Source organism: Astatotilapia calliptera, chromosome 8 (genome assembly GCF_964374335.1).
Source record: "Astatotilapia calliptera chromosome 8, fAstCal68.1, whole genome shotgun sequence".
Lineage (NCBI taxonomy): Eukaryota > Metazoa > Chordata > Actinopteri > Cichliformes > Cichlidae > Astatotilapia > Astatotilapia calliptera.
Genome location: NC_137429.1, coordinates 5,394,302 through 5,414,243, shown reverse-complemented (window position 1 = coordinate 5,414,243; position 19,942 = coordinate 5,394,302). Strand labels below are relative to the sequence as shown.

The following is a 19,942-nucleotide window of genomic DNA, read 5'->3' as shown; positions in this document are numbered from 1 at the left end:
CTGAATTTACTGGCATAGAAGCACACGTGTGCTGTCATGGCTGAACCAAGAAGCCTTTTATTGCCAGTATTAATGAAGTGTGCATTCAAATTTTGGTTTAGTGCACCCTAATCTTTAAAAAGGTTTAAAACTAGCAGTCCAATGCACCACGGGCCTGTACAATCTTTTTTTTCTGTGCTGGTAGGTTTTTTCCTGTCAGTTGCACTATGCAAAGCAATGATGTCAAAGCCACAGCAGAACATTAACTTTCTGCACACCTGAGTCACGTGCATGCATGCTTTTTTTTACTACTCTCTTTGCGTAGCCTAGTCAACTCTTAGACTGGCCTTGAAGAATCATTTTGTACTGTAATTGCACACTAGGTTTGCAGCTCAGTGATCTTTATGACTCCACATCAGGCTGTTGTGTAAAAAAATAATTATGAAACTATGAAAACAGAAAATGTCTCAAGGCAAATTCATACACAAGTCTTTATACTGACACACACAGGCTGCGTAGCAAAAAAAAAACATTACCAAACCAAATTACTGTAGAAACAAAATCTTGAAAATTACAAGAAAACCCCCATCTCATTACATCCTTCTTAGAAAGCGACCAAGATTTAACCTGCTTTCATCTCAAATATCCAAAAAGATGATTAAGTGCTGACCTAGATCTAAAAACGTTAATCTTGGCCTACTTTGAGCATTTCAGGAAGTAGGCTTTCTTGTGCCTTTTAGCTCTCCTGATAATCTCAGATTGTCAGTCTATCCGAGGTCAAAAGTATTAAGAATTGTTATTTTTTTGGCGAGTTGTTGGTGATAATAAGAACTGTTTTAGGTTTGTTCATTGAAAAAGGGAAAACAATAGCAGGAAGGTGTCTTGGCCCATGTTCAGTGGGCCGCCTCCCCTTCCTCTCTGAACAAAAAGAGTACTAAAGTACCAAAAAAAGCCTAAAAAAGCCTCTGAGACTGAAGAAGTCACCTGGATGAATCATGAAATGTTTCTCCCATTGAAAACACTACGTCCAGGTGAACAGACTCAATTTTATTGTACAGCAGAAAGGTGACATGGCATGTAAAACCATACTTGACTCACATTTGCAACTACACTCAGTATCTATTATAAGATTTAGCCCAAGAGGCCTCTGTTTTTCTCAGCAATAAGTTTGATGACAGAACAGCAGTGAAGCTTACTGTCAATATGGGTGTAGTTAACAACTTAGCTCCACACAGCAAACAGTGACCGCGATGTTGAACTGGGGGAATGAAAGAACATGTTTTTCTAGAGTCCACAGCAGCCCTCACTTCTGTTATCAACATTCAAGACGTTTACTGGGAAAAATCTGATAAAAGTCCTTTAGCAAACCATCTGTTTAACGAGCTTAAACAAGAAGATAATTGATCTTTCCTCTTACTCTCATCCAGCGGCACTTTGTTTTACACAGCTACAGCAAAACTGACTAAAAACTAAGGCTGTGTGTACGCAGACAAAATGCACGTTTACATGTTGCACTGGCTGAGAACAGCCCATTCTTTCTCTTTTTGACAGTAACACCTGTACTATGCCGAGGTGAATCTAAACGGCGATCACTACATTAATTTTAAAGCTATGGTTACTAATATTTTGCGCATGAATTATGCTATAGTATTAACTGTATTAAATACAACTCCTTTTTCAGGCAATTTTTGTTTTTTGTTTTGTGTATTTTATGTTCAATATAGGTATTTGTTGTGCCTGAAAATGAATAAATAAATGAAATGAAATGAACTTGACTATAATGCATCAGATTCTCTCACGTCTTGACAGAGATGCCTTCAAATACACTAAATTTTATTAATATAGCCTAGTAGTTCTTTTCCAGTATTACTGATCAAAACATTTAGAATACACACACATTAATACAGTACTTTTAATGCTAAACTATTGTATAGAGTTTTTTCTCTTACAATGCTGATATGTCTGCAGCAGCAGGGTTGCTATTAAAGGTGCATCTTATTTTGCAAAATCAGCGGCTGTGCTGTTAACGCCTCCCCTTACAAATACACTTGTAGCAAGATTGGGAAATCCTGGGTTAACTTAATGAGATGATGACCAGCTTCATGTGACTGCTTAGTCTGATTGACATGTCAGGGGTGAATCCAGACAAAGGAAACATACCCTGGATATACTAACCTTACTTTCAATTACAGGCCCCAGTACCTAAGCAAATATATTACTGCATATAACAAAAATGCTGCTGAAATGTGTTTGTTTCATGTGTGTGAATTAATATATAGGATGATATATTAGAATATCACACTTTTAAAATCACCAAATACCCTATATCTCTGAAAAGCCCTATACCCAGTAACATGGGGCTTTTCAGGCTTAATTACTGGTTAATTGAAAGTAGCTAAAGTATTAGTAAAAATGCAATTTTTAACACTGAGTTAAAAGTAAGTTTGGGCTTTCAGTAAACGTTTCTCTTTATGTGCCTTTCTTGTTCCTTTTTACCCATTAAACACCGCAACACTTCCTTCATTTCACTTCAGAGACACATCCAACCCTGAACAGCAGGTTTTTTATATCGAGGCTAAAAACACAGCTAAACAGCCCAAATATGGCAAATGTTACTTATAATAATTCACAGGTGGGAAACAAAAACAGCTGCATGAATGCTGAGTTTCACAGTGGTCATAAGATACTCCATTTGTCTTCCGGGCTGCCTACGAAGTTATGAATGACAACTGAATCTGCCACACAGCTAGTGCTGTGCTGGCTCACTGTCCGAGTACAAACCCCCCTGCAGTCCTCTAAGTGTACTTCCGGCTTATTCTTCAATATTTTCCGCTCCAAGTGTACTTCTGAGTCTGAGCTTCAAATAAACTCACCCGTGTAGACATCACTGTGGGCTGTTTTTGTTTTTTATCCTACTTCTGGTAAAACTCTGCATCAAGCTTCCGCTGACAGAGGTAAACGCACAGACTGACGTCGAAGGAGGCGGGATTTCAACACGTACTGTAACGTCATCACGCAAGCGACGGGAAGCTTGTTTCTGAAATCCTTAGACACCCATAAAAGTGATCTTCTCCCAGGTTGGATTGCTCCAAGGTGACAAAAAAAAGGCTGTGTCAGATAATAGATAAAACGAAATCTTTTCTATATGGGGAAAAATGATCCACAATAACATTAGGCTGGGTTTAGACTTAGTTTTAGATTACAGTCTTCAGTTTTTATTATGCCTGTGTTTTCCTTTCATATTAGAAACCCTCAGAAATTTCAAACTGGGATGTTATTTAGGGATATCAAAAGTTATGTAGCCCTTGGACCAGGCTTATCTGGTCCTAAGTCCAGCTATAATAAAACAATGGCGTTGAAGAAATAAATGTTTTAGGAAATCAGATATTAAAATGTCAATTTGTGGATTATACAACATTGTAATTTGCAATATAAAGGTGAAAACACATATTAAACATATAGGCATTATTATCATTGGGAACAAGAATTATGGGAGAAAAGAACAAATAAACAAAAAAATGTGGCTAAAATGTAAATGTGCTTAGTCAGATGGATTGTGGATTCTGTGAAGAAGATAATGTGTGAAACTTTTTTGTTTTGTTTTCTCAAAATAGTTTCTGTAGCTGAAGAACTCAGTGCAGTAGAGCAATGTTCGGATGTGGTGGAGGGGAGAGATTTACATCACGGACGTGCAGCCAACAAATCTGCAGGAAGTGTTGATATGATGCGGTAATGTCAGTATTGACCAAAATATCTGAGGATTGTTTCCAGCAGCTTGTTCCACCTGTGCTACTTAGCAATAAGGCTGTTTTTAAGGGAAAATGCATATGTAAGTGTCCAGTGAGTGTATGATCTGTCTGCTCTGGGAATCATATCGTTTCCACATGAAAAACTTCTAATAAAGAACTACTATAAATGTGCAATTTGATAACCACGTCTTGTTCTATGAGTTATAAAAACTTAAATATAACTGCCTTCAAATCACGTGGACAGCAGAAAACTATTTATGAAAACATAAGCTGGAAAACAAGATGCTTAAATTTCAAAGGCAAATGGAAATCTTTATTTATGTGGAAAATCTGTTAAAAAAAAAAAAAAAAATCTGTAGAAATGCTGCGAGGGGATCCAAAGTTACTCATAATGATGCAGTATTTGATCTGGAACTCTTAATTATCATGACAGCTACAGTAACAACTTGTGCTTCTTGTTTTTTGAGGAAAAGAAATAAATCTTGCTTAGAATCATAGAAAAGGTTAATTCAATGTGATAAAACAAATTACCTTTAGTGAAAAAAAAAAAAAAGCAAAATGAAAATCAAAGCCATTAGAAAAAATGGATTTAATGCCCTTTGATGTAAAGTTGTTACTGACAGAGCAGCACACAAAAGTGTAGTCTTGTTCTTAGGGTGTTAACATCTCCATTTTGGGAGTAATTTTAATTTTTTAAATGTAAACACCTCTTCTTTAAAAAAAAAAAAAAAAAAGACATTTGCTATCGTATACATCATCTGGGATACTCTACCATCATTAAATGCATGTCAGAGAATTTTGCAACATGAAACACCAGCCTACTAACCACCTCATGCAGCTTTGTGGTTAACAAACTAGCTCCATTGGCCCAAATTATCAACTTTTTTTTTTCTTTTTTGCAAGAGACAAGACAAAATCCTTAAAATACAAAATATTTATTTTCGAAAATGTCTTTGTAAGAGAAAAACAAAACGAGAAAAGAAAAAAAAAATCAAAAACCAAATCAAAACCATACAAATTGTTTGGTTGCTAGCATACCACACTAGTGCTAGGAACTAACAATGGAGAACTGTTCACCCGGGTTAACTCACAGACGCTCAGAGGCGATGATCTCCACCTCTACCCTGCGATCTCATTGCATCCAAACACTGAGGCAAACAGAAGCGCCGAAAACATGGCACTAGTGGTGAAATGGCATCCTGTCTGTTCTAGAAACTTATAATAGCAGGAGGGGCAGACGTGGCAACCATCTGATTTCCTTTTTAAAAAAAAAAAGAAAAAAGAAAAAAAAGAAACACAAAAGCCAAAAACAAAGAAAGTGTTTAATACATATCTGAAATACAGAGGGGACTAACTGTTGGCATTGATATGGCGAGGAGGAGGAGGGGAAAAAAAAAAAAAAAAAAAAAAAAGAGCTAGAGGGAGCTCTTGGGCTAAAAATCAGCACTCCAAGGAGCATCCCAACCTTCCAAAAACTGAACAGTGTGCTTCTGAAAGATATGGAGGAGGAAGAGAAAGCCTCGCAGAGCCCGAGGCCACAGAGGTCAAAGTTGCACCTTTGAGGTTGCAGTGGAGTCAGCTTTAAGGCTTGGCAGGCCGAACCTTACAGCAGATATAAACATATATATATTCTTAAACCTTTCCATCTTTTTTTTATTGTGGTTGTACAATATTCCCTGATGGCCTGATATGGCCGCTGAGTGTTATACAGAATCCTGAAGAGATATCAAAATTAAAAAGAATAAAAAGAAAAGGAAAAAAAAAAAAGTGATGAAATTGTCCGTGGAGGAGGGGTAGAGAGGGGGGAGGGTTTGATGTTGGGGGATCCTGTTTTGTTGCAGTTTGTGGGACTTCCTGTTGCTCTCCCTTGTCCCCTCTGAAAATGTTGCACACGCTGGTCAAACACACAGTTTCTCCATCTCACTGCTGCAGTGATCTGCTCTGAGGGGGTTTAAAAAAGAAGAAGAAAAATAGATTTAGACGAGAGAAAGAAGACTGCACATATAACCGAATCCTTTAATTTTACTCACCTATGTCAGCTTCTTGGCTTTGTTGTAAAGCGAATCCACGACTTTGCTCATGTTCTGAATTGTTTCCAAAGCTGCTTCGTATGTTTTGTCCACTGGGGGTTCTTCAAATATGATCAAAACACCTTCACCTTGGTCGAGGATTCCTAAGGCAGCGTGCAAAAAAACAGTATTACAGCAGACTGCCGAGTATAGCTTTGCAAAATACTTTTTTTTAATACAACAACGCAATTACCGTGAAACTTTTTGTCCAGAATCATTTGTGATAATTTCCTCTCAACATCGCCCTAAAGAGATAAAGATGAGGAATTAAAAATGAGCTGATACACAAGACTGAATGTTAGCTTAAAAAAATTTAAATAAATAATAAATCCAAAATGCAGCAACACTTACCTTAGATAGTTTGATTAGACCTGATATGTGTTCTATCTGAAAACCGAAGGACACAAATTAAATACAGATCTTAATTATACATTTTTCAGTTGTAATGATGAAGAACAAACAATAACATCAGTCTGTACTAGTATTAAGTAATAGACCTGTTGCAGTCACGCAGACTTCAGCTTCTATTGTTTGATAGAAATACGCAGTATAAACTGTATGATTAGCACAAGAGTTAAATCAAATAGAAAGGCTTTTAATGTAGCTGCCTCATCATGCTAATAGTCCACAGTGTGTCCGTGTGCCATTTCTGGATATTGCAGGGTTTCTCCAGGATCACTCAAACTGATATACCTTTGGGAAATAAGGTGATGCATCTAAAATATATTCACGCAGTTAAGCAGTGACTCTAGAGAGAAAGATGCCAGTATCTCCCAAAGTTTTCACCAAAATGAAAGTGTAATAAACCAAACAGCAGGGGAGGGGGAAGCATTATTGCTTATAAAATCAAGCTTTCAGGCCAAGAGATGGTATCGCATTAACTCAGAAAAGCAGAGGGTGGCTTATATGGCTGCCAGGGCAACAAAGTCTGCTAGCGGCTGTATTTACAATGATCCCCCATGTTATGAGATGTTTTTTCTTCAAAGACACAAATACAACTTTACTTTTCAGCAAATGTAAAGTTTTAGGACTGATTGGTAAAAGTTTTCACATTTTGTATTACAGTGGTGGGTTTCCTATATACACCTGAGCCTTGCATGTTCTCACCTGCACTCTGGAAAATGGTTCAATGACTCGGATGAGGTTTTGTTCCAGCAGGTTGTCGTACAGCTTGGCCAGGTGAGTGTTGATGATTGGGTCGTCCCGCAGCTCTGCTCTGTACTCTGTGAGGGCCTGGAACATGCCAAACTCTGACTTAGGAAAACTTTAAATTGTCAAATAACAAGGAGGCAGCTTACGACACAAAACGTCAAGGTTTTAATCCTTCAAAATGAAAATCGAGGACCTAATGTTAACTTCTGAGTGTGTCACCTCACCCTCAGCTGACAAATGTGAGGCCAAAGAGACCATAATGACAAAATGTGTGTTTCTTTATCTTTATCTAAAGCCACCGGGCAAAATTTGACAATGCTAAAGGCATTCTTACCTTTTCAAAATCTGCTAATGATCTGTTCTTGCTGGCCTGGGCTACACATTTCAATGCTTCTGTCTACAAACAGAAAGATGAGAAAAAAATATTAGTAATGTTTTTATCAAGAAAAAAAACATTAATGAAGCACCCACACAAAACTAAGAAATATCTGGTAGTTACAGTGAAGGTCATTTTCTTCTGAAACACACCAAGACATTTATTTAAATTCAAATATCATCAAAGATTTGAGTAAAATTCTGCAGCACTCGCACAAAAACTGTGTGCTTCACTTAAATAACATGTTTATTACACCTTTGCACACTAAGCTGCTGCTTTGTGAATAATCCACAACTGATATTTCTATTTTATTTAGTTCAAAAGGTGGTTTGCAGCATTTGTGATTCTTTCCGTGTTTGGGTAAAAATCCAATGACAGCTTGTACTTGCCTGTCTGCCTGCGTATCTGAGGGCCAGTTTACCGCTGATCAGGGCTTGTACCTCCTCTGGCCTGAAAGAGTCAAGTAATAAATACATTCATTAGACATTTAAAGAGTGTTTAGTACCACGTATTACTGTAAAACAGTATAAGTACTACTTACGAGTTGAGTACAATTTTGCACAGGAGCATGTATTTGAGTGCTGTGATGGCTCTGGGGCTGTCGATTGAGTCGTAACCCTCGAAGGCCTCAAAGAAGTAGGAGTAGGCCGTCTTCCAGTCTTTTTCCTCTGCTGCATGGATGATCCCTGCACCAGAGATGGCACAGCATGACAGTTACCATTTCAGGCAAAAACAAAAACCCACAACAGTGAAGTATGTGATGCTTCAACAAAAACTCGGAGCGCCGAGGCTGCCATATGACTGCATGACTCCAAAGAGTATTAAAACCACCATGTGCTGAGCTTCTCTGGGCGTTGCCCGACATGGACAACTTAATCATAATGCTGGAAAGTACAAAAGAAATGATCATGTTGTGTCATTTTTTTCAGGTCATATTGTGTTATGCAGCTAAGTCTAAGAATTTAGTCAGCCATCCTGTAATCAGGAATTTAGCAGTTTGATCCCAAGCACCTCAAAGTCTGTATTTTGCCATGTAGACAAAACACTGAAAGTCAAAAACATCCCAGATGTGTCATGAGTATGTATGCAATCGTAAAATGGCTGCCTGAATGCAGCTTTTGGTGCAAACTGCTTTAAACTGTTTATAAGACTAGAAAAGCTCTACTGTATTCATCCACTCCGCCATTTATATCCATGAATAAATATGATAAGATCATGCCTCCAAGCTCTTCTGGCTTCAACATCAGAAACTGTGTGGTTTTCACATACTCATAACCGTTAGAGGCACTGGAGATCAAATCTAAATTTGTCATGCACCTGTCGAGAAAAGACCTGCTTTATGTTATTAAAACACAAAATAATTATTAATAAGGGTAAAAATTCTTGATGGTGCAGCACTGTCTACATCAACATTTTATTACTCTAAACCACCATAACTTCATTCAACTTAAGAATAGAAAAATGTGCCTTTTTTGTAAATAAAGCTGAAACTAAGAAAAAGGAAAAAAGGCCAGAAAATTACCATTTACTATGAGATCCTATCAAACAATATTAAACTCTAGAAAAGGGCATCTCGTCAAAGATTTATGGCATGCCTGGCACCTGCTCAATGACTGAACCAAAAGAGGACAACATGGTAGACATCAGGCACTAATTTTCCACATATCCAACTTTTGCAATCGAATGACATAAAAGATTCTATCAATGACAAAGTCTGAATTTTTGCATGGTAGTGTTGCAGGAAAGGATGGCTTAAAAAGCCAGAAAACTGTGCCGATCTCACATCGTCATAGCATCTGCTGACATCCAACTTCTTAATAGCAATGAACTGGTCTGCATTGGTGCATCATATCTTTATTCTCTTCCCCCTCCTGCCCCCCCCCCTTTCTTAAATAGATAACTATCATATCTGATATCATATCTCACAGTACAATAATATTGAATGGGTTGCATTGTTGTATTTTGTCATGTTTCTCAGGTCTTTGTCTGAATTTCTACGAACATTATTGCTAAGGATTGTCTTATTGCATTGGAGTCACACTGGGTTAAATATGTACACTTGGGTTTTAAGGGGTATTTATTATTTTCTTCTTTTTTTTTTTGGGTTGTATGGAAGCCCCAAACGCAATTTCATTGTTCTTGACAATGACAATAAATAAATAAATAAATAAATAAATAAATAAAATAAATACATCAGTCCTTTCCCCTCCTCTGAACAACTAAGTTGTTCTTTTTACTGTAAAAATGTGAAACTAACCCTTGCAACATTTTTCAAGCATCATCAGTGTTAAATCTGACACCTTTTTTTTCACTAGTTATTCAGAGGGACTGTTTAGGCTGATTATTACTTTTTCTCAATCAGTATCGGATCATTTTGTTTTTACTGAGCAGAGCATGGATGATGTACCTTCAGGCAGAGGTATAATATTATGTAGTCTGTTCAGTTACCTTCTACAATGGATGAGCACACCATTCATTAGCTGTTATATCCATCTGCCTTATTAACCGTTTCAGCCCCATGCAAGAAATATTCAGCAGTAATCAGCCGGTCAAGTGTGAACCTGGCCTTTACAATCCCGCATCTTTATGAATAAAAAAATGAAGGAAAAAAATAGTCTCCCATTTTTTGATAATTCGCCCAGACAGAAAGTTATTCCAGGTAAGACTTTGGTAACTCTTACCTGACTGCATGTCCAGAGCTGCCTGGAGCTTTGGAGGACAGTAAATGGCGTTGGCGGTGGTTCTGGCTGAAGTGAGGGCTGCGCGGGCCTTGGGCAGGTTACTGAGGGCGTGGTATGTCTTACTTTCAAGCAGCTGCACCTCAACCAGAAGAGCTTTGTCATCCATCTTTTTCAGCTCCTGGAGCAGCTGGGAGCCTGAGGGTAAGAGGGCAAATCTGGGTTAATATCGTGTACGCCAGCTTCTGCAATAACTTTGATCAAAATTATGTAATTGCCTGGGGATGAATGCGCAATTATAGTGCTGATATGTGCTGCTCAATTTCCTCCCACAACCCCTTATTTATGAAGTATTTTAGTCAAGCATTAACTTTTTAAATGTAGCACTAGAAGAATGAAAGACTTCTTGCCAAATATCTTGGTGGTAGAAAACAGACATTGCAATTCACCCAAAACATAAAAATGTTAAAAAGGATCTCTAAACACTCACCGAGAGCCAAGGCCTCCTGGTATCTTTTGGTGTCAAAATAGAGCGAGATCAGTCGTGCCTGAAAGAACAAGAAGCTGTTAGACGAGCAGAGAACAGCAGCAACAGCTGTGACATGGAAGCAGTTATAAGAAACAACTAATGACAGAATCGTACCCTTTATTAATTCCATCAGAGTAATCTTAACTTCTACAGCATTTTGATGATGAAAACATCTGGTTGTAACTGGTATCAAACTGTTTCTTGCAGGTATCATATCGAGCTCCGCACTGAGCATCAAGAAATCACACCGTGAGCATTTTATTAGCTTTCCAATAATTGCTGTAAATTACAACTACAACTGTCATCCTCTTCAGGCAAAGGTAAAGAATTCTTAGGTTTCCTGTTTTCATCCAGGTTCATCTCAGAGTCACAGTGGTGGTGTTGCACAACCAATCGCTCCATCATTATCTGTCTGAAATCACAGCGTCTCCCACTCCATGAGTCAGAACGCATTAAATCTGATCTCTCCCACAGCTGCTATTTATGTTTGGGATATCATATTTCTTTGTTTTCACTATCATTACTCATAAACTGTGTTCCATGTCAGCACTAAGTGAGGTCAGGTGGGAGGACAAATATATCAGCTAGCAATAACTTCATTTATGACAAATCCAATAACCATCTTTATACTCCTCTTCTATCAGAATGGCACAGTTCATGTACTGCAATTTGTTGCTTTTACTACTCTGGAGGTCTTTACTATCAAACTTCCAAAATACAAAATAATCCCCCACTTAATCCAGTTATCTTTCCCCTTCCTTTTATAAAGTAGAAAGGCCACATCTGGTGTAAAAGTGATAGAGTTCAGAAAAAAAGACTTCGAAGCACTGTTTTAACACTTTTCTGCTCTCATACGTGGTGTGGACAAAGTATGTATGGGCTTACACATTTTAGGGTTTTTACAAGCCTATGCTAGACATCTTTTTACCTCCAGAGCTTGTCGTAGGAAGGTCCTCTTCTCAGCCTTGGCCCATTCAATGCATTCAAGACACAGCTCCACCTCCTGCCCCGTTGCTGCTTCCATGTCAAGGAATAGATCTAACAGAGAGCGGACGAGCCGAGCCGCCTTGGCCTTACTGATGGACATCAGGAAAGGCCTCACAAATTTCAGGAGTCCACCAAGTTCTGTGGACAAAAACAAGAAAAACTTATTCAAAACTTTAAGAGCAAAAACATATATATGACAACATCTCTTAGTCTGAGCAGCGCCCTGCAACAGGTTTAGGGAAAACTTATTTTGTTAACCCTGAAATGAGGAAAACTGAGTTTTTTTGTTGCAAAAAGACGTATAACCTAAACAGATTGTGAACCTAACTTGCTCACTGGCAGGTTTTCTCTCTGGCACCTCCTGCTGCACCTAAAGCAGCTATAAGAGCTCTTATCAGATCAGCACAAGTTCACACTACAAATGCTGAAATCTCAGTGAGATATTCTTACTAGATGTAACCATTATCTGTATGGTTTATATTTTTATATTCAGTTGATGTAACTTGAATTTCACCCCTGTCAGATGAGCTTTTCTGGAAGCTTAACTTTTCTCATGTTAGAGTAAATCAATTCCGACTTTAAGTCTAGACTCACAGTTTACTGAAACTGTTTTCTGGAACAGGACCCAGGTTTTAGCCAAACATAAAATGTACACAGAATGTCTTTGAACATTACCTGCAGCTTGTCCCGTTTTTGCCAGCAGTGTGCCCAGCTCCAAGATGCTTTGTTCTTTAACTCTAACCGCTTCCTCATCGTTCTCTTGAACATCTCTTCTCACTGATAAACAGAACAAGTTCACATGAGAAAAAAAATATTAAAATATAACTATGAGGCAAGTAAATTTACAAACATGCATAGTGATCCACACTTTATTATAACAATACACAGTCCCATCTTGTGATTTGTCATGTGACATAAACAGTTTAACCAAAAATATTTAAATAAATAAAATTAAATTTTCTTGGTTCCATAAAATCCTCAATAACAAAATCTTTTGAAATACTTTTGAAATGCCAAAGCTGTGCAGGACAAAACTGAGATATCTTAGTCCCATCACCATCTCCAAAATCCAACTAATTTACTAAAGAAAACAATCCTGAGGGAAACAGTCAATTTGTGGCTTAATAACTAAGAAATAATTTTGCCCCTTTGAGCAGTTTCAGGGGAATTGAGCATTTAATAATTTCAGCACTGATACTAGAGATATACAGGTGGAAAGAACATAAGTTCCTTAGAGGTAAACAAGAGAAAATGACATCTTGCCAGCTAGTAGGGCTGGTGTGACAAGGCAGATTGGGGACAGCTATGTCTGTTGTGGGAAATGTAAGAACTCTTTACCACTACTCGTGTGTTTACACCATCATTTAGTTATTTATAGAGGTAGAGCTGATTATGAAACAGGTTATAGGTCCTCTCGCTTTATAAGGTAGCTGCTTTTCACTGTGTTGTTGAGAGGCTTTTGATAACAGGCTAATGATGTTAGCCTCAACACTAACTATGCTAACATGACAGTCTTTAGTTGGGTCAATGACAACTGTGCTCAGTGTCACAGCTCCAACACACACACAGTGGAACTCATGCACAATTCTGACAACCACCAACAGACACATTCCATGGCTAGGCCTAGAGTTAGCAACGGTGCTAACGAGCTAACATCCACCAGCTAGCAATTCCCGTTAGCCACCGTTCTACAGTGAGTCAGCACGGCACACCACCGGCTCCAGCTATTCAAAGCCACTAGCTACATGCTAACCCCGCCGCCTCACACTAACTGTAAAATCATTCATTACAGCAGTGAATGGGATGATATTCACCTCAAAACACCAGCCTAAGACTCACCTATTGAATGTAGGATGTCGATAGAGGCGTTGCGATCCGTGCTAATGAGAGACTGAGCTCTCTGAAACTCAACCACCGCTGCAGCCGCCATCTTCCTTATTCAAATGCTGCCTGAATGAAAAATACGTGCGGGGACTACGTTACCAAACGCCTGTGACGCCACTGTACATCTTGCATGTCGGGATTGAAAGGAATAATGGGAAATGTAGTCATCAAATTCCTTTGTTGCAGTATTAAAAACATAAATAGAAACTAGTTCTTATTTCTGCCCATGACAATTTTCTCCCCACAATAACTGAGAATCTTGGATCCATTTCGTCTTCACTTCTACCAGCTGTGAGAAATTAATGTTAATTCTGATGACGTATTCAGTTTTTTTTTTAACCTTGACTACAGTTTTTAGAGGTCTGTTTATTTTTCTGTTTTATTTTCTATTCAGTTTTAAAGTTCAGTTTAAAATGTGATCCCTTTCAGAGAGCTCCGTGGCTAAATGCCGCCCTAAGAACGATCATCCCTAATGATGCGCGCAGGCTGTGCTATTCTGAGATCAGTTTGGGAGACAGAGTCTAAAAACTGATAAAACATTAATGTGGTCTATTTGGTGTGTTTGTTATGGATTAAAATCATGCAATTATATTTTTATTTAGTGCAAATTTACCCCGGCGTAGTATCCAGGTCATAATATCTCTTTGGGTCCCTAAATGTGTGCTGATATTCATTCTGTGCTCTTGCTGAAGCATATTCTAATTGGAAAAACATATACAAATAATGTCATTAAATTTACTGCATATCAATAACTGTTGTCTTCTGTCTCTCATAGTTTTTGTTTTGTTCTTGTCTCTCAATGTTCTCCATGTTCTCCTATCTTTTTCCTCACTCCAAAACCAGCTGTGGCAGACGCTGCCTCTCCCTGAGCCTGGTTCTGCCAGAGCTCTCCCGTTAAAAGGAAGTTCTTCCTTCCCGCTGTTGCCAAATTGTGCTAACAGGGATTCATCATTGTTGGGGTTTGCACTCTAATACTGATCTTTTCATTATCTAGCATTGTAAAGCGCCTTGAGGTGACTCTTGTTGTGTGTTGGTGCTATAGATATAAAACTGAACCAATTTAAGCTGAATTCTATGGATACTAATTCTATATTTCACAGTACACAAAACCTACTTTCTGATTAAAAACTTTAGATTACATTGCCTCTTGAGAGTTTTGCATGATATCACCCTCTCTATAAACGTGCTTTATTGTATTTTTTTTTAAAATGTACTGCATTTTTTACTGTGTGTTTTTTAAATGTTTGAGAGACGCGTGTGACACACAAAGCCTTAAATCTGCCTAGATTATTGCTGTGATCACTTCAGAAAAGACGATTATTTCCACACATGGAGAAACGCTATGGTAATTTCATCTAATAAATATAATATATCCTACAATAAAATGATGAAGAATGTTAGATGCTGCTGGCCGCATCCACACTCACCAAGCTTGATAAAGAGAATACTTGCCAGGATAATGTTTGGACTTTCGACTACAACTTGCAAAGCCTTTTTCCCCTTCTGTTGCTCTAACCATATTGCATTTGTCACAATATGACTGATTTCTGTTCAACATGCAGTGGAAATGGATAAATTTGCTTTCTTTTTCGTTTCTTTCTCTTTTTTGTTACCTGACCATTTTAATCTTATAAAGGTGTGCATTGGTCACATCTTTCTCGAGAAAGAGATTTTAATCTCAAAGGACTTACTGGTTAAATAAAGGTTAAATAATGCATAAAAGTATAAAATCTACACAATTACTTAAGACTTTATTTATTTCTTATCTTTATGTATTTAAAAAAAGAAACGCTACATTACCTCGGTTACTTAAATATATATTTGTATTTATTTGACTCTGACTCTATAGGCTTTACAGAACATTGGCTATGCAGATCAAGTGCATGTGTACAAATGGCAAATTAAATATTTTATCCCGACCTTTATCTAAAAAGAAATAAATAAGAATAAATTATTTCAATATAAATATTTGTAATAAATAAATACAATACAGTTGGGTTTTTACAGCAAGTTACTGTAAAAATAGCCCTCTGAAATATACAACACGGTATGGAGATTAAAATCTGCCAATCAGGCTGTACAATGGACCTATATTCACAACAGGCTTGCAAACCCGGGGCTATGCTCACATTACAAGTAGGCGGAGAGATACTTCCAGATGAGTGCTGTTGCTTTGGTTATGCAGGTGCTATAGGGTGCCACGAGAAAAACATGCTAAGAGTTCATCGGGTTCATTTTCAGCACCTGTGTGTGTGTGTGTGTGTGTGTGTGTGTGTGTGTGTGTGTGTGTGTGTGTGTGTGTGTGTGTGTGTGTGTGTGTGTGTGTGTGTGTGGCTAAAGGCGGGGTGGTTTCCCATCAGAAACAACACCGCGCACAGAGCGCATAGCGGCGCCCCACCACCGCCTTTGCGTCAACCATCCTCACACAGTCAGTGGCACAACACAACATCAGCCCTCGCAGCATCCGCATCTCACGGCCAAGAGGACCAGGAGGGAGCACATCTTCATCCAAGCATCCATTCCACAACTGCCTGCCGTCGTCTGCGCACCGCCGACAGCAGGCGCGTGTTGATGCGCTGCTTGATACACAAATATATATTTTTAAACTCAGCTCGGATTGCGTTCTTTGTTGCATTCATATCCTGCGAGATGGTTTCGTGTTTTTATCACGCCTCATAGGGAAGAAGAGACTCGATACGCGGAGCATCACCTCGATATCGCAGTTATTTTCACACTGAGCTGGAGATTTGGTAAGTTTGCTTCGAATCTGGGGGACTGTTTTCTGTTTTTTTGTTTTTGTTTTGAAAGCCAGGCTTTTTTTTAACTTCTTGTGGATTCATTTTATGTGTAAACAATGCGCAGCGATATCCAATTAAGACAATATGATTATAAATGTAAAGTAAAGGGTTGTGAAGGTGAAGACAGACAATGCATCGACGCATTGTTACACTTTCGGGGACGGGGGAGGTTTAAAAGATGAGGATTTGATTCATTTTTAAAGCCACCGCCTATCACAACCAGCGTTCTCGTTTCGACGCAGACGCTCAGTTTCAGCACCACGGAGAGCAACCGATGCACACGGCGAACAGGCCAATAAATCCTTTCATTTCAATCCAGCGCAGGCACATTCGCCTGATGCTTCGGTATCTCTCTCGCAACAAATAACTGAGCCACGAGGCTGATAATAGCTGATAACAGGGGCGCTGGAATGATGGATCGAACAGCTTGCATCCTGCGCAAGAGAGCGAGGTCGATCCACCGACTGCCTCTCGTGTTCAAAGGTGCTGCAGTGAGCAACGTCCAAATAAAAAAAATGCGAACATCCCTTTACGTATTTGTTCGTCTAATTCTAACGGACATCACTGTCGTGACATTGGGGGTTTTTTGTTTTTGTTTTGTTTTTTTACGCTGATCAAACGCGACCTTCACCTGTTATTACGGTGTTTACGTTCCGGTCTTCCATTTTAGCGAGAAGGGTGGCGCCTGCTTCACTCTTACTCGTCGCCACTGACCGTAAAATATAGCTCTTATAAAATATTTACGACACATGATTCTATTCGAATCACACGTGCATTACTCTACATGCTCTATAATCTACTGCACATAAAAATCAGCTAAAGCGCCGTTTTCACACTGAAGCGTTTATAAGGTGATTATTGTGCTGATCATTTGCAGCAGCGGGGGTCTATACCGTTTTACTAATGAGCCTAAGCTATAGGCTGATCCATTCCACCACTTACTGAGTGGGATCAATACTGCTAATAAGCCTGATTGCCGGATAAAGCACTCAGACAAGAGTGCATGAAAACATTGTAAACAGATATTATCTGATGTAAGGTGAATGATGGTTCTGTTATCTGATGAAAAAGAAAAATGTTTGCTTCTATGAAAAAAAAATCACTGATAATCTAAACGGGAGTGATCTTTTACTAATTATGTTTCTGATTATTGATCTTTTCTGCTTCCAGCAGCAGTGGCCATCCTGAGACGCAGACAGGGAGCTGAAATAGAACAGTCAAGGTGGTTCTAATCCCCTCAGAGAGCTCGTTACAGGACAATCCCCTCCAGCGCTTTAGATGCCCAGCAGCAGCCTGTAGCCTGGGACTCTCAGCTCCCAGAAACATCCAGGCTTTGAGACCCTCAGGATCCCCCCCACCCCACCCCTTCCAAACGTCTTCTGAACCAGTGCGGCTAAAGCCCCTGGAAGCCTCCCTGCAGTCACCATGGGAACCGTGCTATCTTTGTCACCTAGCTACAGAAAGTCGGCTCTGTTTGAAGATGGACCAGCCACCGTGGGCCACTACACAGCTGTCCAGAACAGCAAGAACGCCAAAGACAAGAACCTGAAGCGCCACTCGCTCATCAACGTGCTCCCCTGGAAGCGGATCGTAGCGGTGTCAGCAAAGAAGAAAGGCTCCAAGAAGGTGCAGCCCAACGGCACCTACCAGAACAATGTTACCCACCTGAACAACGAGAACCTGAAGAAGTCGCAGTCATGCGCCAACCTGTCCACCTTCACCCAGGATCAGAGCACTCCAGCTCTCACCAAGAACTCCAACACAACGACATCGTCTGTCAAGAAGGCCCCCCTGACAAACTCCAATGTGGCCCCTGGCACCCCTAAGAGAGTGATCGTCCAGGCCTCCACCAGTGAGCTGCTGCGCTGCCTTGGGGACTTTCTGTGCCGACGTTGTTACCGGCTGAAGCACCTGTCACCCACTGACCCAGTGCTGTGGCTGCGAAGTGTTGACCGCTCCCTGCTGCTCCAGGGTTGGCAGGACCAGGGATTCATCACCCCCGCCAATGTGGTCTTTGTCTACATGCTGTGCCGCGATGTGGTCTCCTCTGAAGTGGCCACGGAGCACGAGCTGCAAGCCGTGCTGCTCACCTGCCTCTACCTGTCTTACTCCTACATGGGCAATGAAATCTCTTACCCACTCAAGCCTTTCTTGGTTGAGAGCTCCAAGGAGACCTTCTGGGACCGCTGCCTGTCCATTATCAACCTGATGAGCGCCAAGATGCTGCAGATCAACTCTGACCCGCACTACTTCACTCAAGTGTTCGCCGACCTGAAGAACGAGAGCCAGAAGGAGGAGGAGAGGAGCCGCCTGCTCATCGGCCTGGACCGGTGAGGGGATGCTTGGGGGTGGGGTAGGGGCGGGGGAGCGAAGAGGTTTGGGGAGGTGGGGGCAACCTCCGGTCTGGGATTTAGAATATTTGTGATGCTTTTTATTTATAATCGTCCAAACTGCTGAGAAACTAGACTGATTCAGAAGTGTTTGACATTCACACCAACTTTGCATCTAGCAGGACTGATTGATGGAAGGAGGGGGGATTGATATGGGTCATGTTTATCTCATATGTGTGTGTTTGAGGTCACAAAGGTCACCAAAAAATGGGGCTTAGGGTTTTAAAAAAAACTATTTCCAAACCAGCAAAGGATGGATTATGAATACACCCAAGAATGAAAGCTTGTTCTTCTTTTTTTGACAGTTATATGTAAACAAAGAAATGCCAGACTTGGGTAAATCCTTTGCTAACATGCAGATATGTTATATCTATATAAAATACTGAAAAAATTTTTTAAAAAAGGAAAAAAGTTGTTTTGAAAAGGAAGCTTACATCTACAGCAATGAATGTGGACAGGACTGAGGCTGCAGCAGTGACCTTCTGACTGTTTGACGATGTGATGTGCACTGCCTACTTACTGCAGGAGGGTGAGGGCCATCGCCTGACTGGCTTTCTTCACGGATGAGCAGGCACCCCCGGCTGCAAACCCTGCCTCTCTGGAATGCCAACACCCACGTCCTCTCCATTAAAACAGATACGACTGGACATTTTTGTATGCATATCTGGCCATCTAAGGAAAGGACAGCAGGGGCCATCAGTGCTGGATCCATATTTTCGTGGGTTTCTGTTTACGGCTCTGCAGCGACCTGATGGACAATAAGCACTGCATTGTGGAACTTTTGATAAAAAAAAAAAAGAAAAAAAGAAAAGACAACAGCCAGTGGACATGTGGCCAGTCACAAGTGGTCATGTTGTGTGTGTTCAGAAAGACCTACTTTATTTTCATCTAGAAAAAAATAAAACAAGTTAATGGATGTTTTACTCCGAGGCTTGCACCTGTGGAGGCTTATTTATTGCTTTTCTGGAACAAGTTTTCTTTGATTTTTTTCTCCTTTTTTCTTTTTTTACTTAGAAAAATGTAACGTTTTTGCATGTGTGCCATGCAATTTTACAGAGTCTCCAGGAGGGCAGGAGCAGTTCTTCTTTTTACTTGATTTGTAAACCAACTGCATCTGCATTAGAGAATGCTGTGAACAAAGTGACACTAGTTTATTTAGCTATGCTTGATAAAATAGGCTATTTGTTTACCAGGGAAATTTTTTTTTGTACTTTTCGTCGTTATAGGTTGTGTTGCAACCATTTTGGAATGATGTTTGAGTTTTTGTGCTTCTGATTCAGCATAGAAAATGTTAAAACAGTGCCATATCTTTGATGAAAATCCCACACGTCTGAGAAAATTCTGAGCAGGT

General features: G+C 39.7%; 3 protein-coding genes across 5 annotated transcripts in view; 1 reads left to right on the top strand and 2 right to left on the bottom strand.

Annotated features, from left to right (window-relative positions):
* Positions 1 to 2,987, bottom strand: part of LOC113028093 (vesicle-fusing ATPase-like) — a 31,245-nt gene extending 28,258 nt beyond the window's left edge. The window contains exon 1 of the mRNA XM_026178082.2: positions 2,853 to 2,987. Within this exon, the coding sequence (XP_026033867.2) occupies positions 2,853 to 2,864 (12 nt within the window). The 5' untranslated portion in view covers positions 2,865 to 2,987. The remainder of the gene's footprint in view (positions 1 to 2,852) is intronic.
* A 1,311-nt stretch (positions 2,988 to 4,298) lies between these two features.
* Positions 4,299 to 13,525, bottom strand: psmd11b (proteasome 26S subunit, non-ATPase 11b). 2 transcript variants are annotated; one of them, XM_080305340.1, is made up of 13 exons: positions 13,359 to 13,525; positions 12,195 to 12,296; positions 11,461 to 11,657; positions 10,494 to 10,551; positions 10,007 to 10,201; positions 7,867 to 8,011; positions 7,711 to 7,775; positions 7,284 to 7,342; positions 6,905 to 7,030; positions 6,149 to 6,184; positions 5,991 to 6,042; positions 5,759 to 5,901; positions 4,299 to 5,664 (listed from the first exon to the last, which is right to left on the bottom strand). In XM_080305340.1, the coding sequence occupies exons 1-12, from the start codon at positions 13,447 to 13,449 to the stop codon at positions 5,759 to 5,761; spliced, it is 1,269 nt and encodes a 422-aa protein (XP_080161466.1). In that variant the 5' UTR covers positions 13,450 to 13,525; the 3' UTR covers positions 4,299 to 5,664. The 2 variants fall into 2 exon arrangements, with proteins under 2 accessions (XP_080161466.1, XP_080161465.1); XM_080305339.1 differs by having other exon boundaries at positions 4,299 to 5,669; positions 13,359 to 13,519.
* A 2,312-nt stretch (positions 13,526 to 15,837) lies between these two features.
* cdk5r1b (cyclin dependent kinase 5, regulatory subunit 1b (p35)) lies at positions 15,838 to 19,514 on the top strand. Of its 2 annotated transcripts, none has more exons than XM_026178237.2 (3): positions 15,838 to 16,153; positions 17,375 to 18,531; positions 19,117 to 19,514. In XM_026178237.2, the coding sequence occupies exons 2-3, from the start codon at positions 17,627 to 17,629 to the stop codon at positions 19,136 to 19,138; spliced, it is 927 nt and encodes a 308-aa protein (XP_026034022.1). In that variant the 5' UTR covers positions 15,838 to 16,153; positions 17,375 to 17,626; the 3' UTR covers positions 19,139 to 19,514. The 2 variants fall into 2 exon arrangements, with proteins under 2 accessions (XP_026034022.1, XP_026034021.1); XM_026178236.2 differs by having other exon boundaries at positions 17,372 to 18,531.
* Positions 19,515 to 19,942: the final 428 nt, after the last annotated feature.

What these genes read in the sequence shown, in the direction of transcription:
- psmd11b (XM_080305340.1), bottom strand. Translation starts at nt 13,449, where the DNA reads ATGGCGGCTGCAGCGGTGGTTGAGTTTCAGAGAGCTCAGTCTCTCATT. An exon ending in TCCTACGACAAGCTCTGGAG is followed by an intron (nt 10,552 to 11,460) that starts GTAAAAAGATGT and finishes TTGTTCTTTCAG; the next exon opens with GCACGACTGATCTCGCTCTA. An exon ending in ATACGCAGGCAGACAGGCAA is followed by an intron (nt 7,343 to 7,710) that starts GTACAAGCTGTC and finishes GTTTGTAGACAG; the next exon opens with AAGCATTGAAATGTGTAGCC.
- cdk5r1b (XM_026178237.2), top strand. Translation starts at nt 17,627, where the DNA reads ATGGGAACCGTGCTATCTTTGTCACCTAGCTACAGAAAGTCGGCTCTG. An exon ending in CTGCTCATCGGCCTGGACCG is followed by an intron (nt 18,532 to 19,116) that starts GTGAGGGGATGC and finishes TACTTACTGCAG; the next exon opens with GAGGGTGAGGGCCATCGCCT.